The 27,942-nt window shown below is 36.2% G+C and overlaps 1 protein-coding gene across 1 annotated transcript in view; it reads left to right on the plus strand.

The window, feature by feature from the left end:
• The window catches only part of dnah6 (dynein, axonemal, heavy chain 6), a 146,179-nt gene that overhangs the window by 74,157 nt on the left and 44,080 nt on the right, over nt 1-27,942 (plus strand). The window contains 11 exon segments of the mRNA XM_041218913.1: nt 1,345-1,499; nt 5,341-5,572; nt 6,307-6,459; nt 6,618-6,758; nt 10,073-10,315; nt 12,691-12,858; nt 16,045-16,280; nt 17,904-18,165; nt 19,308-19,431; nt 22,896-23,092; nt 26,237-26,440. Coding sequence (XP_041074847.1) covers nt 1,345-1,499; nt 5,341-5,572; nt 6,307-6,459; nt 6,618-6,758; nt 10,073-10,315; nt 12,691-12,858; nt 16,045-16,280; nt 17,904-18,165; nt 19,308-19,431; nt 22,896-23,092; nt 26,237-26,440 — 2,115 coding nt within the window.

Below are 27,942 nucleotides of genomic sequence, written 5' to 3' on the forward strand. Positions count from 1 at the left end.
CAGCATGTCAATAATATCTACAGAGCCGTCAACATTATTCTTAACTGCACCTGTCACACTGTCACTTAGTTTCATGAACCGCAATAGAAATTAATGTATTTCCGCTTCCCTCAGCAGTGGCATGTTCACAATACATTCCTTCGACATATTTTTATCCACTGATGCCCAAGTGGCTTTCTCCAGTGGATTAAACAGTTGGCCAAGAGAAGTCAGGAGAAATTATTTGCAGCATTGTTTAATTGTTATGCACAGTTTAGGCATTTTAGAAACAAGAGCCTCTTCTCTTCCATCACAATTTTAATTTCCAAATGACTCACACATGTGCTAGTCAGAGCTTCCGTTTCCCTTCACACTGTGTCTATGGAACGATTGCAAGTATTTATTTAAAGTATTTTGTATAAACCTCCCAATTAAAAAATGTCATACTATGTTTGCTTTATAATGATTTTTCATTTTATTTCATGTTATATTTGCATTTTATTTTATTTCATTTTACAGGTTGCATTTCATTTTTTTGTCCTATTTCATATTTGCGAAAAACGCAGGGCTCTACTTATAGTGGTATGACTGTCATACCAAAATGTAATTAGTTACATTTTGCCAGTGAATTATTAATTCTAGCATAGAACCTTTCATAATGTCAGGAACAGCAGCTAAGATGTTATTAGCTTAGATTAGCACAGAGCTTGTTTGTGTTGTGTTGTCATGTGTATAGCACTTTAATATTTGAGTTTTTTGGAAATGGGTAGATGCAGTTCAATTTAGAGATTTGTTTCAGGGACCACCAAGGTTTTATTTGTTTACCATATTTTGGAAACCTCTGATTTAGGGCATTTCAGACCAGAAATAATGTTGTTGAGAAAATTTACCCTAATTAAAAATATTAAATCATAAAATTGTTAATGTTATGATAATTAGATAATTATGAAACTTCTGCAAGTAATTGATATTGAATTTGTTATATACATGCCACACGTACTCCTGGATTTGTTACTCTTTATGATTGACATACTGTATGTACAATATAATTCAATAGTCTGAGTAGTAAATAGATAAGTCAACCTAATTGTATACCCATACACAAGGGTATTGTAGTTTGATCCTGTGCTGCTGTCGTAATTCAGTGGATACCAGATCATGAAAGAAAGACAATAAAAAATTGTGTCAAAGACAACCAACAAACACAGTGTAGAGATTCACAACATCTAGACATGAGGGAAAGACACGTTGTCTTACGGTCTAGCTCTGTTTCAACATTTCTTTTTAATAAATGTCAAATTTTGTTTGCAAAAAAAACAAAACAAAACAAATCAATAATAATTGTTGATGTTGCTTAAATTACAGGTCGGGGTAGACAAAGCTGACCGCATCTATGAAGATTTGACTGATATAGACAAGATAAAATCTGTGCTTCAAGACTACCTAGATGATTACAATATGACCAATTCCAAAGAAACACAGCTGGTATTTTTCCAGGATGCTGTGGAGCATGTTTCAAGGTAAATATACTGTTAACTCACTTGTGATCTTTTACTTGTACCCACTCAAAATCATTGCATGTCCTCTGTGGAGACTGTAGATTTTGTATTATTTGCTCTAGTGTAAAGTTTGTACCAAAAAGAAAAATAAATTGACAGTGTCAGTTTGTGCCTCCATTCATATACCCAAGTCGTTTAATGATTATTTTAAGTTTTTAAGTGTTTCTACATGTGAACTAGTGCATGCTTTATAACAAAAACCTTTAATTGATGTTTAATTCACAAAATACCAGTAGAATATTAATATAAACACAGTGGTAGCCATGTCCAGCTATAAAAAAAACAAAGTAAGGAGATTATGCTCTACAGTAAAATTGAGATCAATGCGATATGCAGTTTAGTTAGCCTGTCTTGCATTTTCTTCATGCTACCGGTCGATATCTGTCTAGAAACGGGTTTGTCAGATTACTACAGAAATACCATGCCTCACTAGCAAGTCACACGCTGAAGATCAGGTCACCATAGAATACCATCTTCTACAATGAAATAATACACATCATAATTTGATCAAACAGCAAATTAAACTAAATCTAACGAAATACAGTACAGTAGATGTGGATCAATGCACAGAAAGTTCAATGTAAAATGTTCCAAATCAAAAACATACAAATAACCTAATATGAAAACTGTGGCAAATGAGTTATGTTCAATACCGTAGCTTTATCTTTCAGATCAATAAATAAATGTTGGTACTTCTATTGCATTGGAATCAAAGAGGATGGGACTATTTTCTAAAACTATATTTTTAGGTCTTTTTTTTAAAAAAGGTTATTAAGAAGAAAAATAAGATGACAGTCAAACCTGCTTTCTTCCTTTGAATAGAGTAACTATACACTGGGATCTGCACGTTCTGACTGTGGTGATGCAAAATCATCATGCAAAATTTGCAACACAATTGAAGTTGGTCTGACATGCTAATTATTTACCCAGCCATTACCGTATTGCACACTAGGGGGCGTGAAACTGAAATTTGAAGAATTATAACTTAAATACATCTTTTCACCAGCAGGTGGCAGATGCTGGAAATCATAGGGGTAAAAAAAAAATAGTTAAAATAAGTTTAAAATATATTTAGAACGTGTTGGTTGTGATTAAGACATCATATGCAGAATACCCAGTTCACAATGTTCACAAAAATAGTAATATATTAGTGTTTTTTCTAGCAGTGCGCTATTTTGAAGCAATACATTATAATTAAGCAGTGGTGCCCGAAGAAGAGGGCACTACCATCTGGTAAGGCCCGCCTCGTGCTTTTAATTCTAAAAGTAATCAGTCTTTATCCAGTTTATACAGTTGTTTGATTTGTACAAACCGGACAGGTTACTATTTCTGTTGTGGTTACTGTATTGCTGTTGGCAGCAAATACTATTCCTTTATTTGCGATACTAAATTTAAATAGATTGAATTTATAGAACAGCTAGGAATCAGACTTAGTGTACATTGACACGCAACATTCAGAGAATGTGTACAAGAAATAGATGGATGTGTACTAGAACTGAGATTTTCTTTCATCAAGAAGAAAACATGGAAAATGCATACATGAATACTGTAAGACTGTAACTCCTTTAGAGTTGCCATAGGCCTCTTGGTGTCCTCCCTGACTAGTGCCCTTCTCACCCGGATACTCTGTTTTTGAGGACGGCCTGTTGTAGACAGATTCACAGTTGTGCCATATGCTCTCCATTTTTCTTAATAATGGACTTTACGGGGGGATATTCAATGCCTTGGAAATGTTCTTATATCCTACCCCTGATTGGTGCTTTTGAAGAACCTTATTCCGGATTTGCTTTGAATATTCCTTCGTCTTCATGATGTAGTTTTTGTTAGTAAATGTACTAACCAACTGTGGGACAGGTGTATTTAACCTGAAATCATGTGAAACACCTTAGTTACACACAGATGGAATCCATTCAACTAATTATGTGACTTCTAAAGACAGTTGGTTGCACCAGAGCTTATTTAGGTGTGTCATAGCAAAGGGGGTGAATACTTATGCAATCAGTTATTTTCTGTTTTATATTTGTTATTAATTTAGAACAATTTGTAGATTTTTTTTTTTTTTTTCACGTTGACATTTTTGTGTTGATCAGTGGCAAAAACTCCTAATTCAATCCATTTTGATTCCATGTCGTAACACAATAAAATGTGGAAAAGTCCAAGGGGGCTGAATACTTTTGAGAGCCACTATATATATATATATATATATATATATATATATATATATATATATATATATATATATATATATATATATATATATATATATTTATATTTAAAATTTTTTTTTTTAAACAAAATGTTGTTTTATAATGAACAAAATAGGACAAGTTTTGTAAAATTTGAAATAAGGATAGGCTGTTATGGCCTGTATTCATCAAAGTGTCCCAAAATTCCTTATTAAGGATGGTTTTTCAACAATTGTCTGACTGTTTTTGATACATCAAAGCCTTAGTTTATGTTTCTGACTGCCATGGACATCATTTTGTTCGAAAAGGCACATAACAAGCTTGCAAACAAAACAGTCACAGCTCACATCCAGGTGTTTTGTAAAGGTTTATGTCCAGGTTGCAATCATTGCTGTGATGGCAAATATAATGTATAAGTAGTCGTCTATTGTATTTTACCGTGGAATTTTTTTAGGAATGCCTATATTGAAACTTTTATTATTTATTTCAACATTGTGAGATATATATCTTTCTCTTTTATGAGGCTTTGGGAATAGAGCTCTCTTTCACCACTGATATTGTGGAATATCTGCTCTATTAAAGTACCAACCTCAGTCTGCAGCTTTACTGTGTTCGAATTTATGAAGAGGTGGGAGGGGCTTTAAGTGCCCCACTTTCAGCATCCAGCAATACCAAAACCTTTTCCATGATAAATATTACATATGCATGATAAATTAGGGGCAACCATATCCATAACTTAAAATAAATAAAGACAAAATAAAAACAATATTGGAACCTACATCTTTAAAATATTGCATGCAGTTTATCCTTTTCACTAAAAAATAAACAAACATGTATACTCTAACTAAAAGCTTTGGTTCAACATGCTGCTGATTCATTTCTCTACCTGGGGAGTGGGTGAAAACCGGACCTGTGCAAAACTGCCTGGACAGAGCACTAAAACAACATGAAATGTCTTGAAAACTGCACCACACAATTACTCAGTCACTGCAGCTTATATCTTAAAAAAGAATGATCAGTTTCATATTTTTTATGATAATTCTTTTTAATATTTAGATTGCAGAGATGGAGTAATTCTGTGGTATAGTTTCCAGTATGATATTGTTTTAGTGCCCTGTCTGGCAGTTTTATTTTGGTCCAGCTTTCACCCACTCCCTTCTATCTATGTGCTTCATGTAAAGCCTTCTCTTTCATTCCATTCAGTTATTTTTATTTGTATCTTTACAAAAAAAAAACAATGTGCGATACATTCTGTGATACAGGTAGGCCGTCCTTTGTTTGTCAAACTGCTACTAGCAACTCTAGTCTTTTTATTATACCATGATCTTGTTACCTACCTGCATGATATTGTAGGGTACTGAAATGTGATAAGTCTACATTAATAAAATAAAATGCTTCCTTATGTGAAATTCAGTTTTAGTTACAATGTAACTTAGTTACTTTAGTTACTTTTATTTTTGAAGTTGTAGGTCTTCACTGGTTGAATTTGCCTTTTTCAAAATTAAGATCTTCTGCTCAATTATAGCTGATAAATGATGGTCAAACCACCTTCTTTTCTCTCTCTCAATGGCTTTAGTCTGTGTAATCTATCTAAAATTAAGAATTATCCCTGGTAGGATTGCCCGGATGATTCGACAAGAAAGAGGAAATGCTCTTCTGGTTGGTGTTGGGGGTACTGGCAAGCAATCCCTAACACGACTTGCTGCCAACATGTGTGGGTACAAGTGCTTTCAGATTGAACTCAGCCGAGGCTATAACTATGACAGCTTCCATGATGATCTGAGAAAGCTATACAAAATGGCAGGAGTCGAAGGGAAAGATATGGTATTTCTTTTCACAGACACACAGGTAAATCAAACTATAAAATTATGAAATTACTACATTTGATTGTGCCATTACCCATTATGTTAACCTACAGGTCATACATAGACCCCTACCAGTGCCACATAGGAAAGTATGTGGGGTCCTCTTTATCTGTAACACATGGAAAAAAGACAGTGAAGTCATGTAGTATTGTGGCAAGATATAGTCTTAAAATGTTATTCTGCTAATGAGATGTAAAGCATTTATTTGTGTAAAGTTTAAACAAGCAAGTATAGCGGGCTATATAAGGCTGTTATTGATAATGCTGCAGATCTTCATCTGGAAGTTACACCAGCAATGGTGATCACTTTGAGGGTCATTTTGATCATGAAGTTTAACCACTAAACTACTCAGCAGTCATGACTGAATTTCAGTTTAAATCTTAGCTCTGGTTTATGACTTGCGTAATTTCCTTGCATTAACCATTTTTTTTTTAATTAAGAGGTTATCAAATGTTACAGTAAAGGTTAGCATTCTGTATAACATTGGGATGTGTTTGGGGCATGTTCTCTTATGATTTGACTGAATACTGTTCAACATTTTTTTTTTCATTTCACATATAAGGGCATAATTTCTGGTCTTAAATTAACTACTAACTACAATACATTTTTTAACCATTAAATGGTTTGAACTAATGGCTTCATTTCAAAACCTTTTTTCCCAGTACACTTGTTTTATTTACACTTCAATATTTATTTTGATCTCTGATGTTGTTACAGATTGTTGTGGAGGAGTTCTTGGAAGATATAAACAATATGCTCAACTCTGGGGAAGTGCCTAATCTGTTTGAGAAGGATGAACTTGAGCAAGTTCTTGCAGCAACTCGACCTAAAGCAAAAGAAGCTGGAATACCAGAAGGAAACAGAGATGAGGTTAAAATGACATGATACTAAATTTTAAAATGTAAAAAATTGATGATAAGTGTGTGTAAGGTGTCTCTTATCCTATGTGTAGGGTGACCATGCAATATATGTCTCAGCTTTATTTAACAAAAAGGTACAAAATTATATATGTTCTTTTGTTTCTGAAGGTCTTCCAATATTTTATCTCTCGGGTGCGTGAAAAACTACACATTGTGCTGTGCATGAGCCCTGTTGGAGATGCATTCCGAGCACGTTGTCGAATGTTTCCATCTCTGGTAAACTGCTGTACCATAGACTGGTTTGTTCAGGTCAGTAGTAACTGTAAAGCTTGGTTGAATATTTGCCTTAGGATGAAGCCTGTTTCTTTTACATAACTGAGGGAACCAACGTTTTTAAAACTTTAAAAGGCCCACAGTCAATCCTTAAACTTATTAAGAAAGAAAGAAATAAGATTGTATGAATCTTCTGTGAAGTTAAAGAGGAAGTTACACTCTATTGGGACTGGCAGGAGATGGGCTGCCATTGTTAAAGATTTTTAATGATTTAGCAAAGTTGTCAGTGGTGGTAGGACATGGGCTACCATCTTTATTAAACTGGTGACTAAGCCACCTTTCCATTGTTGAACGAGGCTTGCTGCAAGGTGGAGGCTGATTGACCAAAGCAGCAAGATAAGTTATATAGGCAGTACATGGGCCCTTTTCAAACATTATTCGTGAGTCACATTCAATTCCCCAAAGTGAGGCTAGGCGGGATAAAAAGTAAACAAAGATGGTGTGCCCTGATAAAGAATTGCCGACAAGCAAACAAATGTCTTAACTACACTGTTCATGCTGTGTGTTCACTGCCCAACAGTGATTACAAAAATCCTTGTGTTATCTTTATGTACCAATTTAACAAGTGCTATTGTGAGTCTTGATATATTTTTTGAGATATGTGAAATGTAAACCGTAAAACTAGGCTTATTAAAAAAAATGGCACATTAAATCTTTGTATGGAAACCGGTAAAACAGTAATTAAACCAGCCAGATGGCAACCCTAGCAGTATACCGGATTCAAACATAATATTCCCTGCCAATATACAGTGGTTAAAATACTGATTCAATCAAACTACCCTGTGTTAAAAAAAAAATAAATAAAATTGAGTGATGAGGGGGAATGTCCTCACAAAAATGTCAATGCAGGGGGAGGTGGACACAAAATGTATTGTATTTGTGCAGTTAACCCTTTCTAATAAATTGAGCACTCTTTATAGCATATGAATACTGTTTACAAAAGAATGGCATTTAGACTATTGTGACTTTTTACATGATTACTTTCACATTGTAGTGTCTATACAAACCGCAAACAAGTGTGTCAAATGTATGCCACTCATATGTATTATAAATCGCAAATTAACTCACCACTGAGTGCATGTACATAGGCCTCTTTGTAATCTGCAAACATGCTTTTGTCCAGGGTTCTTAGATTAAGTTTTAATGTAAGTTTCCACTGTCGAAAAATGTTAATTCTGGCACAAAAGACATATGACGATTGCTGTAACTAACATTAGCCGTCATGATTGTTTTGATTTTACCCTACTAGCCTCGTTTTGAATAGCTCATGAATATTCATGAGACAACATAAGTGGCCTATGATGCTCCATTTGAGGGATCAGCCCCCTTTCAGAAAATCATCCTTAGCTTTCCACGATTTAATGGTATCCACATTTCTTTATTACAGATTAAAAATATATATATTTTAATTAAATCAAGTTTGAAGTTTGATACCTTGTTCAGCTGTTTTAGAGAGGATTTGAAGTTTGTTTATAAACACTTCAAAGAACAGTTTTATAAAATAAATTGTGTTAAATTGTGAATGTAGTCCTGACAGCACTTTTTTGTCTTTTACTGCTGTGGCTACACCTACAGAAAAATCGAATTTGTATTTACAAAAATGCTTGGCGTGCACATACAGCGCCGTGAAAAAGTATTTGCCACCTGTCTGATTTTCTGCATTTTTGCACATTTTTCACATTGAATTTGGTCAGATCTTTTTGTGGGTTGTAATATTATATAGAAGGAGTCTGAGAGAAAAAAATGATACCAAAGTTTGGTGCTTCTGTCATTTGTTTGGTGTGCAATCTTCAGGTGTGAAAAAGTTATTGCCCCCCCCCCCCCCCCCCCCCCCCCCCCCAGGTAACTCAACCCAATTAAAGGGATAATTATGGTCAGCTGTTTGAATACTTTGGTTAACAATCAGGCCTTATTTGGGCCAGTCCTGCCCAATATAAATCTGACTAACTTTGGCCCTTACCATCAGATTGAAGTTGTTAGCACACAGGTTCTAGAGGCACATCACGCCACGATCAAAAGAAATTCCTGAAGACCTCCGGAAAAAAGTTGTTGATACCTATCAATCTGGAACGGGTTACAAAGCCATTTCTAAGGCTCTGGGGCACCACCAAACCACAGTCAGAGCCATATTGTCCAAATGGAGAGAGTTTGGGACAGTGGTGAGTCTTCCCAGGAATGGCCATCCTACCAATATCTCTCCAAGAGCAAGGCATAAAATCATCCAGGAAGTCACAGAGAAACCTAGAACAACATCCAGGGATCTGCAGACCTCTCTTGCTAAGGTCACTGTTCATGTCCTCACCACCAGAAAGACACTGGGCAAAAATGGGATTCATGGCAGAGTAGCAAGGGGGAAACCACTGCTCACTAAGAAGAACATGAATGCTCGTGTCAAGTTTGCCAAAAATGATCCTCAGGAGTTGTGGAACAATATTCTATCGACAGAGGAGTCAAAAGTGGAACTTTTTGGCCAACATGGGCCCTGTTATGTCTGGCGAAAACCAAACACTACATTCCACAGTAAGAACCTCATACCAACGGTCAAGCATGGTGGTGGTAGTGTCATGATTTGGTGATGCTTTGCTGCATCAGGACCTGGACGACTTGCCATCATTGAGGAAACCATGATTTCTGCTCTGTATCAGAATTATACAGGAGAATATCAGGCCATCCATCCGTAAGCTGAAGCTGAAGCGCATCTGGGTAATGCAGCAAGACAATGAGCCGAAACACACACGCAAGTCTTCATCAAAATGGTTGAAGAACAAGAAATTAAAAGTTTTGGAATGACGTAGTCAAAGTCCAGACCTAAACCCCATTGAGATGTTGTGGCAGGACCTGAAACAAGCAGTTTATGCTCAAACCCACAAATGTCACTGAGTTGAAGCAGTTCTGCATGGAGTTGGCGAAAATTCCTCTACGGTGCTGTGAGAGACTGATCAATAACTACAGGAAGCGTTTGGTTGCAGTTATTGCTGCTAAAGGTGGTGTAACCAGTTACTGAGTCTAAGGAGGTAATTAATTTTTTTGCACGGGGCCATTGGGTGCTGCATAACTTTCTTTAATAAATAAATGAAATAAATATCAAAATGTTCTGTTATTTGTTCACTCAGGGTTCCTTTTATCTAATATTAGATTTTGGTTGAAGATCTATTAGCATTCAGTGTCATATGCAAAAATGCAGAAAATCAGACGGGGCAAATACTTTTTCACGGTACTGTACATGGTTCTTCGTGTTAATTTTTAATTGTTTGAACAACAGTGAACTCTTTATTTTGTCAATTCTACAGTGGCCAAGAGAAGCTCTTCTGTCTGTCTCAAAAACTTTCTTTAAAAACATTGACCTTGGGAATGAGGAAATGAAAGACAGGTTTTCAGAAATGTGTGTTGAAATTCATGTGAGTGTAACAGAGATGGCAGATCAATATTTTGCTGAGCTACGACGGAGGTATTACACAACTCCCACATCGTATCTGGAATTGATCAACCTGTATTTATCAATGTTGGGGGAGAAAAGAAAACAACTGGTGTCGGTAAGATATTTTTTTCTGAAACCAGATTAACAGCATGCTGCATCTTACCGTAGTGTAAGCAGTAAAACGTTTATCTGCAGTATATGAGCCCGTTGATTACTAGAACACACAGTACTGTGCAAAAGTTTTAGGCAGTTGTGAAAAAATGCTGTAAAGTAAGAATGCTTTCAAAAATAGACATGTTAATAGTTTATATTTATCAATTAACAAAATGTAAAGTGAGTGAACAGAAGAAAAATCTACATCAAATCCATACTTGGTGTGACCACCCTTTGCCTTCAAAACAGCATCAATTCTTCTAGGTATACTTGCACAAAGTCAGGGATTTTGTAGGCATATAATCAGGTGTATGATTAAACAATTATACCAAACAGGTGCTAATGATCATCAATTCAATAAGTAGGTTGAAACACAATCATTAACTGAAACAGCTGTGTAGGAGGAATAAAACTGGGTGAGGAACAGCCAAACTCAGCTAACAATGTGAGGTTGCTGAAGACAGTTTACTGTCAAAAGTCATACACCATGGCAAGACTGAGCACAGCAACAAGACACAAGGTAGTTATACTGCATCAGCAAGGTCTCTCCCAGGCAGAAATTTCAAGGCAGACAGGGGTTTCCAGATGTGCTGTCCAAGCTCTTTTGAAGTAGCACAAAGAAACGGGCAACGTTGAGGACCGTAGACGCAGTGGTCGGCCAAGGAAACTTACTGCAGCAGATGAAAGACACATCATGCTTACTTCCCTTCGCAATCGGAAGATGTCCAGCAATGCCATCAGCTCAGAATTGGTAGAAAACAGTGGGACCCTGGTACACCCATCTACTGTCCGGAGAAGTCTGGTCAGAAGTGGCCTTCATGGAAGACTTGCGGCCAAAAAGCCATACCTCTGACGTGGAAACAAGGCCAAGCGACTCAACTATGCATGAAAACACAGGAACTGGGGTGCAGAAAAATGGCAGCAGGTGCTCTGGACTGAGTCAAAATTTGAAATATTTGGCTGTAGCAGAAGGCAGTTTGTTCACCGAAGAATGGAGAGCGGTACACGAATGAGTGTCTGCAGGCAACAGTGAAGCATGGTGGAGGTTCCTTGCAAGTTTGGGGCTGCATTTCTGCAAATGGAGTTGGGGATTTGGTCAGAATTAATGGTCTCCTCAGTGCTGAGAAGTACAGGCAGATACTTATCCATCATGCAATGCCATCAGGGAGGCATCTGATTGGCCCCAAATTTATTCTGCAGCATGACAACAACCCCAAACATACAGCGAAAGTCATTAAGAACTATCTTCAGCGTAAAGAAGAACAAGGAGTCCTGGAAGTGATGGTATGGCCCCCACAGAGCCCTGATCTCAACATCATCGAGTCTGTCTGGGATTACATGAAGAGAGAGAAGCAACTGAGGCTGCCTAAATCCACAGAAGAACTGTGGTTAGTTCTCCAAGATGTTTGGGCCAACCTACCTGCCGAGTTCCTTCAAAAACTGTGTGTACCTAGAAGAATTGATGCTGTTTTGAAGGCAAAGGGTGGTCACACTAAATATTGATTTGATGTAGATTTTTCTTCTGTTCACTCACTTTGCATTATATTAATTGATAAATATAAACTATTAACCTGTCTACTTTTGAAAGCATTCTTACTTTACAGCATTTTTTCACATCTGCCTAAAACTTTTGCACAGTACTGTATATGATAAGTGTTAGATATTATTATACATGCTAGGTATATTATTATTAGTAGTCATAGTAGTATTTTACAACAACAATAACTAGAGAGTTCACGGATATCACATTATGTTAATTATATTGTTAATAAAGTAAATATATACATACTGTATTTGTTGATCTGTTAATTTGTTTATCCGTTAAGGCCAATTCTTCCTTGTAGTTTGCTGTGCCTCAATACTACCACCCATTTACCAATTTGCAGAACTGATGATTAACAAGCAACCTCCGTTCTTGCTTTCAAACCAATCTCCTCTATTAACTCTCTAAAACTATAGTTAGCAGTGGAAGGAACCCTTATAGGCAATGGCTCAGCCCGGAATATGTATGGCTAGACTCGTAAGGCATCTGACCTGTAGGGGTTGCTGAAGCGTGATGAGGGAAACTATACCTACACGATTTCTTTGCTCCCCAACTCACATGAGAGAAAGGCCAAATCAGTTCTACCTATAGTACCATTACTAGATGGAGCACTAAGGACCCTGCTTGTTCCCTCATTAAATAATAATGAAAGCACAATTTTATAGGTACCTGGTTACCTTTTATCTATGCTGCAAATTGTATTTTTGTCCAAGTAAATGTGTAGCACTTTAGTGAACATGTGTAGCACTTTAGTAAACATTTAAATAGATTTCAATAGTTTTATTGCATTTCAGGCCCGGGATCGTGTCAAGAATGGTTTAACCAAACTGCTTGAAACAAACGGATTAGTAGATAAAATGAAAGTAGATCTGTCAGCGCTGGAACCAGTCCTAAAACAGAAGTCTGTGGATGTGGATGCTTTGATGAAGAAACTGAGCGTGGATCAAGAAAAGGCAGACAGGGTAAATTGTTTATTGTGCATTTAAAAACATATTTGCAACATGCTTTCTTGACTAGCTAAACAGCCCCTTGTAAAATTAGCTTTATCTCCCTAAAACAATTCAACACCATTGTCAGACTTGGATTGAGAGAAATGCAGAGCTTAATGGCAGGTGGTGTTCAGGTTGGGGCTAAGGGGTGCTTGCAGTGTTGTGAGGGAAGGTTCTTATGGTTTCATTGGCATTGACCCTCTAAAACAGTCAGACCACGATATAAATATGTAATTTCTGACCTAAGGAAGCTGATTAAAAGTAATTTAGTGGACTGTGGAGACATGCATTTAAAGTGCAACACGTAAATGCCGGTTGTTTCTATTTGTTTACTTTAATTTATTTTTGCACACAAAGAAAAGTAAATAGTATTTTTTTTGTTTAAAATATTGTAAAGTATTTAATATTTTTAGTGCTAGCCTCCAGTAGTAGCTTAAGCAGTATATGGCTTACATGTTTAATCCTAAATTATTTAGTGAAGCATGATCAATAAAACCACTCAATATGTACAGTTAAGGTTGACTCAGTAACCCAATTGAATAACAAATGTAAATAACTATTGTACAGCTGGAATAACCTGCCATTGAATAACTTCTTGCCAAAGTGTTTGTCACACTTGAAAACAGTGCAAGCTGTTTAATTGTTTATCATAAACAAGTTTACAAAAAAAAGTACAAGGTTCAGGAAAAAAAAGAAGTGCACAATAATAGTGAACTACAATCCAAGTTTTTTTAAATTATTTAATTACTTAACTTAATCTTCTTTTTTACTAAATGAGCCATTGTTTATTCTTTATATAAAGATCACCTAAAATTCTTCTTTTTTTGTATGAGGCAGCTTTTACATAGCAAGGCATGAACTACAGCTTCTCAAAATCAATGCATTTTTAGGACATGAAACATGCAGAATATTAAGATGTACCACACCCATATGCAAAAAATCTATAGGAAAATCATAAAAAAGAAGATTGTTTTTCATTGAGACGGTTAGGATCAAAACAGTATTTGGCTTAAGCTTTCACTAAATCAAAAAGCTTAGTTGATTTATACAAGTATTAAAATTGATTAAATGTCCTCGTTATATAAATTATTATATTATTTTTATATATTTCCTATATAAGTTTTAAATAGCCAGTGAAAACGGCCTCCAGTTATGCACTAAATATTATTTCAGACGGCGTGCATGATCACATTTCTTGTCGTGCAGAAATTGCTCTCCTGGCTGTGCAGGGTCTGACCTCAATTCATTGTTTAGTTTCAAATTAAATTAGGATAGGGTTAGAAATGAAAAGATTTTAACATAATTGTGCTATCAGATCAATGAAAACATTTTGCTTTGGAAAATTAGTAAGTGTCTAGGCCCTACATGTAAATACGTGCTGTTAAAGGTTTAATACTTGTGTATTATAGGAACTAGTACAGTGGGATTTGTATGTTCTTAACCCTGTGCCGTAGATTACAGCATGCCGGCTGTCACAACAGGGTCGCATAGCAACAATTATGAATTTTCTGAAAACTATTTATCGGCAACATTTAATTATTCCTGCCAACAGAAAAACATTAAAATAACAGCGAGGGCCCTTGTGGTCTTCAGTTGAATGCTTTGGGGATGCAAAGCCCTAAACAAGAGTGCAGCAGAAAAATGTAGACACAAAGTGGATTGTTTTGGTTTTTTTTTTTTTTTAACACAGCGAAGCTTCATTAGAAGTTATTTATCTTTGGCTTCTGTCCGGCCACGTCACAACATAACATTAAAACATAAAAAACTGTCAGTCACCTTGTAATAAAGAATAGATTCATATATTCTTATCTATGTGTTATTGTTTTTTGTTTGTTGCAAAGTTCATTGTGAAGCAAAAACTAAAAGCAGAGTTTGTGTAAACTTATGTATAGCCCCTCTTGAGATGACTACAATGACTAAGAGCATGTTGCTTTTCCTTCCCAGAATGCTACTGGAAAATTATGCTTTATGTAGCTGAGAGTTCTTTAAATATGTGTATAATACAATCAGTGCCCCAACATAATAAAAATAATTGTTCTTAGATCATTGTCGCTTGTAACCTCTTCCAATTCAGCACCAATCTTACTGCTGATACCAGCGAGTCCTATAAAGATTGTGAATGGCATTTCTGACCTGAACACATTGCATCCCAAATCAAAATGTTAGACAATTCGATCCCGTTGCCCAGCTTCCATGTGGCGTATCTGGGTATTCATTGGTACATCTTTTTTTGCTGCAGTCACAGCAGCAGACAGACACCTGCTATCTTGCAAGCTATTACTGTGAGACTGGATATGAGGGCAACTAAATGTTGAATTCCCAGCAAAAGCTGCTGTTTTATCTGCAAGTCTGGAAAACTGACATTTGTTTCACTGTCATCATGAAGCCAGATTAAGTCTTTCTTCCACTCCACTCTGTATTTTTAATTTATTTTTTTTTCCCATAATTTCTTTCTTTATCATTATTGATTTAAACACTTTACTTTTGGCTTTTTGGTTGCAGTTGATTGCTTAGTTGTTAAAAAAAAAAAAAAAAAAAGAATTGCAAAAAATTGTCATGTCCAGGTAACAAGTATCAACAGCACTTCAGTACATAGTCTCAGATGCTGACTGTATAACAAATACGACGTGCAGTGGGAAAGTTTGGACAATTACGCAGTTATCGGGGGGTGGGGGTGTTTTTAAAAATGGGTTTGTAATTTTGTTTTTCAGCTTTTTGGCACACTCACCCATTTTCCTAAATTCGTTAATTAATAATACATTATACAGTTAAAAAAATGTTTTTGGCCCAGTTGGGCCTGTGGTGCTTCATAGCTACCGGCCAAATTGCGATCTCTACCGGCCCCTGGCCATGGTTAATGTTGAACCCTGCCCAAATTGTTACCGACCACTGGCAGACTCAGTAAGAGTAATGTAAACTACACAAGACCTTTGCAGAGACCCTGCCCATAGGGTATAATGGCCTATTGAAAAGCAATAGATCCATATACAGTCACGGCTGAGTGAACAGGTGGATTGCAGTGCGCAGGTGTAGATGGTGGAGTTCTCAGAAATAACACAAACAAGACTGAAAGTTCAGTGAAACAGGTGCTGCTGCATTGTCATTGATGATCTCTTGGAAAGATACAATATTTGTATGTTTCGTTTTTTCCAATTGCAGGTTCGACGGGTAGTAATGGAAGATGAAGCAATTTCTAAAGTAAAGGCTGAGGAGACACAGGCCATTGCCGATGATGCCCAACGGGATCTGGACGAAGCTCTGCCTGCTCTAGAAGCTGCAAACAAAGCACTTGATTCTTTGGATAAAGCAGATATTTCTGAAGTTAGAGTGTTTCCAAAGCCTCCTGATCTTGTACAGACTGTTATGGAAGCTATCTGTATTCTGCTTAATGCAAAGTAAGTGTGAAATCATTATTTATCAGAATCCATATTAGTTCTTCAGCTTACTACTTGTTAGATATGCTGCAATTGGCTGAGATTTGTCCAAACGTTTCTGGTTTCAATATTTTCAGTTATTACTAAATGGAAAATATTTTAAGTAGAAAATGTGTTTTTAAATACTTTTTGTTCAACGATTTATTGATTGGATTTTAGAAGCTACTGTTATAACATGATTTACTTATTTACTTACATATTTTTTGTTTAAACCTTTTTAACTGCCTGGTTCTTATTTTCAGTTCACTGCAACAAAACAATGATATAACAGTAATTATAAAATGAACCTTTCTACATACATGCACAATGACTCAGATAATACTTATACATAAGGCTCTTAATACATAAGACATAATGAGTTTATCTGGTTCTGTATCTGGTGACAGTCTGTCACAAAGACGGCCGGAGTGGGTGGCGTCAGACCAGAAACAGGAAATAAGCAACAGAGAGGTGGAGTTTGTGGAGCTGAGGGAATGCTTTCGCTTAGCATTTAATAAATAAACAGAATAGAAAATAAAAAGGTTGTAACAAACAAAAATACAGGACACGGCACTCATCGCCAAAACAAAAAGACAAACAAAACGGACTATACAGACAAAACACGGTGAGCTTCTATTTAACGATTATTATTAATATACAATACACTTATTACCTCTGTCTCCTATCCCATTCTCCACTCACCAAACACACCACCCCGAGTGTGAAAACATGCTGCTTTTATGCAGCTGTACAGAGACTCGACTGCTAATCAGTCATTCAATTGGAGTCACGGTACAACTGCACGTGAATTAATAAAGTGCAATTCCCTGTGCTCACATATTACATTTTACTTGCACGTGAAGTGCTGTGCAATCCTTGTATCTAAATACAAATATACATTTTAAACACTCGTGTTACACAGACCAGTTTATATCCAATGTACCAATGACTATACACCAACATTTAGCACACCACACGCAACATATAACAGAAAATACACACAGGGACGGGCACTTCGTCACACAGTCAAAGAAATGACAAGTCATAATAATTAAGAAATCAGCGGCAGAACTTTTAAAACAGTGCAGGTCTACCCCTCAAGTTACAATAAACTCTTTTAGAAGACTGGAGAAGGGGCCTCTTCCAGCAGAGTGCAATACATTTATTAGCTGCCACAAGAGCTATTGTAAATCTAGTTGACCTTTTTAACTGTCGAGTGCTGCTTGTACTTATGGAGGTTAGGAGGTTTTCATACCTCATTTCTATAGGCTGGTAAGAATCTGCCAAGCATGTCACTTTTCATAGTTGATAAATTTGAACTGTCTATACAAGGGACTATTTATCATCAGAGGTCCTTGATAAAGTTGTAGGTTTTTTGTTTGTTGTTGTTGTTTTATTTTTTTTTATTTTTTTACCTCTGACTAGATAGATATTCTGGATTGGGTTAAGATTTATTTGACAAGGCATCTTAATTCTAAGTGAGTCAGCTAATGGGTGAATGTGTCATTTGAACTTTGAAGCATGTAAAGGTGCTGTTGAGTTGGAAAAATAAATGTACATGCACATTAATTTACTAAATTTGCTGTTTTTCTTTTTAAAATACAGGCCTGACTGGAGTAGTGCAAAGCAAGTTCTAGGAGATTCCAATTTCCTGAGAAAGCTTATGGAGTATGATAAAGACAACATAAAACCACACATCTTGCAGAAACTTCAAAAATACATACATAATCCAGATTTTATACCAGAAAAGGTTGAGAAAGTATCCAAAGCCTGCAAATCCATGTGCATGTGGGTGAGAGCTATGGATTTATACTCCAGAGTAGTGAAGGAAGTTGAGCCAAAAAGACAAAAACTTAACGCAGCACAGGTAACGTTGCGTTTGACGTAAGATTCTTTCTCTCGATTACTATATTTCATTATAAACATATTTTCAACAATTTTTGTTTTGTATCATAAAGAATTGAAGTGTTAGAGAAATTGCAACATTCTAAATGCTTATATTAATGTCCCCTGTGTTTTAAATATAGTTGCACATTGTTTTTTAACACACATTATATTTGTAGTCACGTGCTAAATTAAATATTTAAATACACATCTCATACAACTCCTATGATTGGGGACAGACAGACAGCAACAGAAATGTGATATTAATCAAATCCAGCATGGATAGTAAATTATCCAGTTGCTTAATGTGACTACAAATATTAAAATATCAAAAGAAGCTCAATTATGTCCTCCAATATAAATAAGTGTTTGTACACCAGATATTTAAGTCATGAATCTTTACTTTTTTATACTGTATTGTATTTCATAAATGATACCCTTGCTTCTTTAAGATGAAATGACAAAATAATCCCATTATGAATCCCAAAGTGAATGTATTCATGAACATGTGCTATTTGGTCATGCCCTGACAAACAAATAGAAATCCTCCAAATTATACAAAAGACAGAAAATAAATAGAGAAACTTTTATATAATCTATGTATATGAGATGATACATAAAAACTATACTCAGTAACAACAGTAATGCTACCTCATTTACGTTTAATAGCACTACCTAATGGGAATGTAGATTTATAAATTAAGATTAATCTGAAAATATAAGATCAAGGTAATTATGGAAAGTGCAAATATAACAAACATCTTTGACCATAGTAATTAAAAAAAAGACATGCATTATCATTACAGCAAATGGAAAAGTAGGGCCCTAGAGCAACAAACCCCTCTACCCACATAAAAAGCACATTACATTACATTAACTCATTCATGAATTATTATGTGCAAACTAATGTGTTTCACAAAGAAGAGTAGAAAAAGACAAGCACAGAATATATCCCCTTGACATGGTAGAACTAATGAGCTAAAAGTGTGTCATCTGTCATTAATGTAATGTTCTTAAATGCACATTTTCTGTTAAAGACAATATTCTTGATCAGTTAGCTTACTAAATAATATAATTTACATTTGTTTTAAGTCAACGTATTATTCTGTTTCTATTTATAAACAGATAGAACTTGATTTCACGATGTCAACCCTTAGAGAAAAGCAGAAACAACTGATGGCTGTAGAGGAACAAATTAAAGTGCTCCAGAATCAATTTGACAGCAGTGTTGCAGAGAAAGAGACCCTTGGTAAATGCAAAATTACAAATCTATACAATTAAAAATAATTAAATGTTTTTCTTTTCTTTTTTAAAGTTTTTATTCCCTCATTTTTGTTTTAAATACTTTGTATAGCTGAAAGAGCTGTGTTAATCAAGGTTTTGAAAGCAAGTGTTTGTGTATGAAAGTTAATCTACAGTAATAAACAGTACCAGCTCTTCAAACATATTAAAATGTTTAAAAAAAAACAAAAAAACACCAGCATCCAGGGTTCCCCCGAGTGGCTCATCTGGTAAAAGCACAGCTGCATGGTGTGCAGGGCGAGTTATAAAGCACAGGTTTGCGTCCTGGCTCCTGCAGAGATGCCGGTCTTCTGGGGATTCTTGCGCTCCTTTGGGTTAGGGAGGCAAAACTGGCAGGCACTGTTTCTCCTCATAGTGCCACCATAAACCCTGCTGGCCAGGCTCCCAGTAAGCTCAAAAGCAGACACCTGCAGTGCTGGTAGCTCGTTGACATCCACTTTCGAGTTCCTGGGTGTAAAAGAGGAAGCTGGCTTGGTCACCCACCAAACCTGTGTGGGGAAATGCTGCGGTAAGGGGAAAAAATGATTGGACATTCCAAATTGGGGAGAAAATCGGGGGTGAAATAATTGGGCACACCAAAAAAAAAGAAATTTATACAGTACTGTGCAAAAGTTTTAGGCAGGTGTGAAAAAATGCTGTAAAGTAAGAATGCTTTCAAAAATAGACATGTTAATAGTTTATATTTATCAACTAACAAAATGCAAAGTGAGTGAACAGAAGAAAAATCTACATCAAATCAATATTTGGTGAGACCACCCTTTACCTTCAAAACAGCATCAATTCTTCTAGGTACACTTGCACACGGTTTTTGAAGGAACTCGGCAGGTAGGTTGGCCCAAACATCTTGGAGAACTAACCACAGTTCTTCTGTGGATTTAGGCAGCCTCAGTTGCTTCTCTCTCTTCACGTAATCCCAGACAGACTAGATGATGTTGAGATCAGGGCTCTGTGGGGGCCATACCATCACTTCCAGGACTCCTTGTTCTTCTTTACACTGAAGATAGTTCTTAATGACTTTCGCTGTATGTTTGGGGTTGTTGTCATGCTGCAGAATACATTTGGGGCCAATCAGATGCCTCCCTGATGGCATTGCATGATGGATAAGTATCTGCCTGTACTTCTCAGCATTGAGGAGACCATTAATTCTGACCAAATCCCCAACTCCATTTACAGAAATGCAGCCCCAAACTTGCAAGGAACCTCCACCTTCGGCGAACAAACTGCCTTCTGCTACAGCCAAATATTTCAAATTTTGACTCATCAGTGCAGAGCACCTGCTGCCATTTTTCTACACCGCAGTTGCTGTGTTTTCGTGCATAGTTGAGTCACTTGGCCTTGTTTCCACGTCGGAGGTATGGCTTTTTGCAAGGAACCTCCACCATGCTTCACTGTTGCCTGCAGACACTCATTCGTGTACTGCTCTCCATTCTTCGGTGAACAAACTGCCTTCTGCTACAGCCAAATATTTCAAATTTTGACTCATCAGTGCAGAGCACCTGCTGCCATTTTTCTGCACCGCAGTTGCTGTGTTTTCGTGCATAGTTGAGTCACTTGGCCTTGTTTCCACGTCGGAGGTATGGCTTTTTGCAAGGAACCTCCACCATGCTTCACTGTTGCCTGCAGACACTCATTCGTGTACCGCTCTCCATTCTTCGGTGAACAAACTGCCTTCTGCTACAGCCAAATATTTCAAATTTTGACTCAGTCCAGAGCACCTGCTGTCATTTTTCTGCACCCCAGTTCCTGTGTTTTCATGCATAGTTGAGTCGCTTGGCCTTGTTTCCACGTCAGAGGTATGGCTTTTCGGCCGCAAGTCTTCCATGAAGGCCACTTCTGACCAGACTTCTCCGGACAGTAGATGGGTATACCAGGGTCCCACTGTTTTCTGCCAATTCTGAGCTGATGGCATTGCTAGACATCTTCATAATGCGAAGGGAAGTAAGCATGATGTGTCTTTCATCTGCTGCAGTAAGTTTCCATGGCCAACCACTGCGTCTACGGTCCTCAACGTTGCCCGTTTCTTGTGCTTCTTCAAAAGAGCTTGAAAAGCACATCTGGAAACCCCTGTCTGCCTTGAAATTTCTGCCTGGGAGAGACCTTGCTGATGCAGTATACCTTGTGTCTTGTTGCTGTGCTCAGTCTTGCCATGGTGTATGACTCTTCAGCAACCTCACCTTGTTAGCTGAGTTTGGCTGTTGCTCACCCAGTTTTATTCCTCCTACACAGCTGTTTCTGTTTCAGTTAATGATTGTGTTTCAACCTACTTATTGAATTGATGATCATTAGCACCTGTTTGGTATAACTGTTTAATCATACACCAGAAATCCCTGACTTTGTGCAAGTGTACCTAGAAGAATTGATGCTGTTTTGAAGATAAAGGGTGGTAACACCAAATATGGATTTGATATAGATTTTTCACTCACTTTACCATTCCTTGACAAACTTTTTTTTTTTTTTTTTTTACTTGAAGGTTAAGTGAGTTATGTGATTTTCTAAAGATTGTATAATATATTCTTATGTACAGTGCTAGCATATGACTACATAGTTAGACAAATCAAATTTAAACTCAGTTTGCCTTTATATGGTGTTAGGATTGACATTTGTAGTTGTTATACATTCATTAAAACATTCTTTATTTGTCTCTGAATAAGATTAATCCCCATGTATAGTGGTGCCCGTAAGTATTGACACCCTGCAATGTCAGATGCTCAATCTATCATTTAGCTGTCTGAATGTACTGGTAGTATTTAATTAAGTACTTAATAATCTTTCAAAGACAATATATATTTTTAAAAATTCTTATGACCTCTAAATGTATCAAGGCTTCTAGATGACTTGTACAACACAAGCCTTCTGCACAAGTGTGTGTGTGTGTGTGTGTGTGTGTGTGTGTGTGTGTGTGTGGTGGGGTGAGGAGGCATCTTTTGCATCTTTCTTTTTTTCATCAACCTCTTCAACTTAATACAGCATTACATGTAGAATAGAGCTATGGATCAAGATATTTTCTTCCCAGTGCTAAAGTGTTTAATACAATTAAAATTCTACTAAAGCAATTACATTGAAAACTGATAGTGTCAATACTTACTTATGGGCTGTAATGTATATGTTGCTTTGTTATTTTAACATTTAGTGATGTACTGATTTCACCATGTTCACAGTACATTGCACGTACTCAGTACTGTATTATATTGTGTAAGGGGTTTTCACTTATTTACTTTTTTGTCAGCAAATTAACTATAGAGTTCATATTTGTACTTCATTATTCATGTAAACATTTTGTTGCTATTTTAATATTTTATAAGACAACAATTATATATTTTTTCATATTTATTGAAATAGAAAATATGTGTATTTCAAAGTAAAAAAAATCAATGTATTAGTGTTAATTTTTAATGTAAATTATTTTACCAGTTAAAACAATGGCTCTTACTGAGGCTCGGCTGATCCGTGCTGGAAAGCTTACAGCAGCTTTGGGAGATGAACAGATCCGTTGGCAAGAAAGCATTGCTAATTTTGAAGAAGAAATAGGAAACGTGACAGGAAATGTGTTTATTGCTGCTGCTTGTGTTGCGTATTATGGAGCCTTTACATCTCATTACAGACAACAGGTTAGTATTAATCTTATCTGATACCTATAAATAGAAGTATTCCCAACGTATGGGGTTATCAACAGGATTTATTATATTAAGGCCATTGATTCAGCAAAAAAGGTTTTCAAGTATTGCAAGCTACAAATGACAAGAAAATAAAAGTAGCATTGGGTTCCACCATGTTTAGATAATAATAAATAACTGTGAGAGGCCGGTACAAAACAATACTGTAGTTGCAAAACCGTTAAACACATTGGTTGAAATTAAGAAATAATTAATTGTGATCAATATCCCTCTAGTACCGCTTTATATATCTCACTCTTGAGTACTTGAAAGGTCAGAGTTATTGGTATTACACGTTGCAAACGGCCAGTGTTTTTGAAAAATGACTTATATTTTGCTGACAGGTGAAAAATAAAAATGACTCTTGAATAAGAACCAAAAAAACCCAATAATTTCAATATGTAATATCTCAACTGCTGTGTCCTATAACCCAATAAATGGCTAGTTTTGTCAACTAAACCTCGTACATAGTATAATGAGTTGGAATAATTCTTCACGTTATATATTTATAAAAAAAATTACATTGGATTAACTTTAAAACAGAAAGTAATGAGTACAGACTGAATGTTTGCGAACCAAAATATCTGGCGAATCAGACCCATAAGACCATTTTCATTCCCGGAATGTTAGCCTCTTATTGAACCGATCGTTGTACTTTACTTCAAAATCAGCACTTTGTAATTAATTTGTAAATACAGTATTTACCAAAGTCAAATCAATACTTTTTATAACATTTTAAAACCCAGCATGTTATACTGTATCACCTGGCACATTCAAACAAAATGTACTATATAATCCAGTCCCAAGAGTCAAATAGGAGTTCATACTTATACAGTATTCTGTACTGTATCCATTTCTTTGTTTCATTAGCAAAAATATCTAAGTTCTGTTGACAACACCCCCAGATTTATTTTCATATGCGAAAATTGCACAATAAAAAGTTTGCAAACAATTGTGGTTTTACAGTATTTACTTAAATGTAAATATGTGTGTACCCAGAACATTGAACTACAAATTGTAATATATATCTTTTTCAATAATTTATTACAGCAAGAATCTTCAGTAAATGTATGTATGTTCTAATGCAGCAACATTAAACATATACAAAAATGCAACATACAATTTAACTTCTGATGTGTACAACTTTTATTGGAGAAGTAATTTTGGTAGTCTTTTAAATAATAAAGCTCATCAAGAGTAACAAACAGAAAACAATGCTAAACATTTGCAGAAACATATAAAACAGTAACATACACCAATTTCTAATGAGCTTCACGCTATTGACTGTATCAAATTTCAGTCCTGTGCATTTCCACAAATAGTGTTGGTTTTAGAAATGAACAGAAGTAGCCCCAGCTGTACTAAGGCACATATGATTAGATTGGCATGCCACCTGAAATGGAGTAGCTGTTAGCATTTCTTCATAGTTCCCTTCTACACAGTGAGGCAGAGACTTTTGAATAGTATAAAATCAATTCCCCAAAGCTTGTTAACATCCTAGGGCTGAGAGACAAAGTGAGGCAGCTGATACTGTAACTAAAGTAGCAAGCTTTATCTGAATCATGTAGGAAACAGTTTTGATCACAGGGCAGGTTCATTTGCCCCTGATTATGGTGTGCTAGGTGGGCGCAAACTAGCACAACCAGCCCTGTGAAGTGATTTTTGTACCATGTTTTGCCACGGATTTCTACGTCTACTATACCGCAAGTTGTTAACCAAAAATGTAAGGTACAGCTGTTATGCAAAAAAAATACGTTTTTGGCCATTTTGCACGGATTTAACATGACAAGGTGATTTACCCACCCATTTAAGTCGTATCTTGTTTTAGCCACACACTTCCTATAGTGTGATATGTGAGTGTTACGTCACGTTCGCATGACAATTGAGAGAGAATTTGGAGTTTCTAAACTGCATGGAAACAATGCCACTGTGTTTCTCAAAAAAGTCACAGTATGAACTTCATGCATCATCTTACCCTACCAGCTATAATCATTACCCTGCTATACATGCCTTCTAAATTGAAACCTGGCTTTAACCCTCAGGGTACCAAAGTCCAATAATAAAACCATGAAACACTTATTGTAGTGGTGACTTAATTAATGCAACCAAATTATATCCTAATTTTTTTTAAAAAAGGTTCCCATACATATATACATATACATAACTGACAAACAAATGAGTTAATATCTTTCACAGTGGGCACAGTCTTCAGTTATTTAGCAGGTAAGGCTTGCTGCGTCAGATAGTAATGCTTACAGAATGAAAACCTTAAAGAAAGGTCTCAATAGTTTCTCTGACATTTTTTTTATTACATTTTTACTATTTCCTTGTTATATTCTTTTTTCATTGTGCTTTCCTGTCATTTGCTGTTCACATTTTTTACATTAGGTGCTGCCAAAATCTTGTATTTAAGTGTGTATGCTTCATATTCATAACCATAAATTGAACACCCCTGCTGGCTTGGCAGTCCTCTAGAAGGAATCGTTAACCAAGTTGATGAATAATCTTTACCTGTGAGATCCTGCTTTTGAAGGATGGGGCCATTAAAAGTCCACTAATCGTTAATAGTATGTGTATCATATATAATTATATATATATATATATATATATATTATATATATATATATATATATATATATATATATATATATATATATATATATATATATATATATATATATAAAAAAAACTAAATTTCACATAAAGTGCACCACAAGGATTGTTAATAGAGGTGCAAACCAATATAGGGTAATTTATACGTTTAAAAAAAGTCTCAAAGATCAAAATACTTTTATTGTTGTTGGCAAAGGCTTGTAGCTTGATGGTAGACCTTTTAGAGATGTCTTGGTTGTACACTCATGATATAACTTATATTTATAAGAACATGACCACTGCAAATTACTTATTAAAACTTATTGCATTTTATTGTTAAAAACAAAAGCAGCGTATAAACAGATATCTGTACACCAGGTGATTAAGATGCAGCTGTGGCAATTAAAAAATTCTGATGTTAAAATGTACTTTGTAATATTAAATCATATTAAGTTTGAATATAAAATGTGAATTATTTATATTGAATTGTTTATTTTTTTCTTGCAGCTAATAGACTGGTGGATTAAACGCTGCCAAGAGCTTCAGATTCCTATTAGCTCAAACTTTAGCCTTATAAATATATTAGGTGATCCCTATGAAATCCGGCAATGGAATACTGATGGTCTGCCTCGAGACAATGTGTCAACGGAAAATGGTATTCTTGTGACAAGAGGGCGACGATGGCCTCTGATGATTGATCCCCAAGACCAGGTGAGAAATGAGTGGAGATAGAAATGTGCTTCAGTGCGTCTGAATTTCTGAAGCCAGGTGGTTTGAAAAATAACCACAAGGGTTGTGCAAGTAGAGCTTAAACAGGTAAGAAATTAAGTATTATTAAAATGTAGATGATATATATATATATATATATATATATATATATATATATATATATATATATATATATATATATATATATATATAGTGCCTTGCAAAAGTATTCAGACCCCTGACCAATTCTCTCATATTACTGAATTACAAATGGTACGCTGAAATTTCGTTCTGCTCGATATTTTATTTTAAAACGCTTAAACTCAAAATTAATTTTTGTAAGGTGACATTGGTTTTATGTTGGGAAATATTTTTAAGAAAAATCAAAAACTGAAATATCTTGCTTGTGTAAGTATTCAACCCCCACACATTAATGCTTGGTAGAGCCACGTTTTGCTGCAATAACAGCTTTAAGTCTTTTGGGGTAAGTATGTACCCGCTTTGCACACAGTGTCGGAGTGATTTTGGACCATTCTTCTTGGCAGATTTGCTCGAGGTTGTTCAGGTTGGTTGGACGACACTTGTGGACCGCAATTTTCAAATAGTGCCACAGATTCCCAATGGGATTGAGATCAGGACTGACTGGGCCACTGTAGGACATTCACCTTTTTGTTCTTGAGCCACTCCAGTGTTGCTTTGGCCTTGTGCTTGGGATCATTGTCCTGCTGAAAGGTGAATTTCCTCCCAAGCTTCAGTTTTTTAGTGGACTGAAGCAGATTCTCTTGCAGTATGTTCCTGTATTTTGCTCCATTCATTCTTCCTTCAATTGTGTCAAGATGCCCAGTCCCTGCTGATGAGAAGCATCCCCACAGCATGATGCTGCCACCACAGTACTTCACTGTAGGGATGGTGTGTCTTGAGGCATGGGCAGTGTTAGGTTTGCGCCACACATACTGCTTTGAGTTTTGGCCAAAAAGCTCTATCTTGGTCTCATCTGTCCACAAAACCTTTTCCCACATCGCAGCTGGGTCACTCTCACACCTGCTTTCACATGGTACAAACTCCAAACCTGCTTTCTGTGGTACATTTTGAGTAACAGCTTTTTTCTTGCCACTCTCCCATACAGGCCAGTGTTATGCAGAGCTCTTGATATGGTTGACTGCTGCACCATTACTCCACTCCCAGCCACTGAACTCTGTAGCTCCTTCAAAGTGATTGTTGGCCTCTCTGTGGCTTCTCTCACAAGTCTCCTTCTTGTTTGAGCGCTGAGTTTTAAGGACGGCCTTTTCTTGGCAGTGCCTGGGTGGTGTGATGCAGCTTCCACTTCCTGATTATTGATCCAACTGTGCTCTCTGGGACATCCAAACACTTGGATATTATTTTGTACCCTTTCCCTAATCTATGCATTGTATTACTTTATCTCTAACTTCTGTAGAATGCTCTTTGGTCTTCATTTTCCTTCAGATTCACAGCCTTACCAATGATCCTTCAACAGTGGGGGTTTT

Source organism: Polyodon spathula, chromosome 2 (genome assembly GCF_017654505.1).
Source record: "Polyodon spathula isolate WHYD16114869_AA chromosome 2, ASM1765450v1, whole genome shotgun sequence".
NCBI lineage: Eukaryota > Metazoa > Chordata > Actinopteri > Acipenseriformes > Polyodontidae > Polyodon > Polyodon spathula.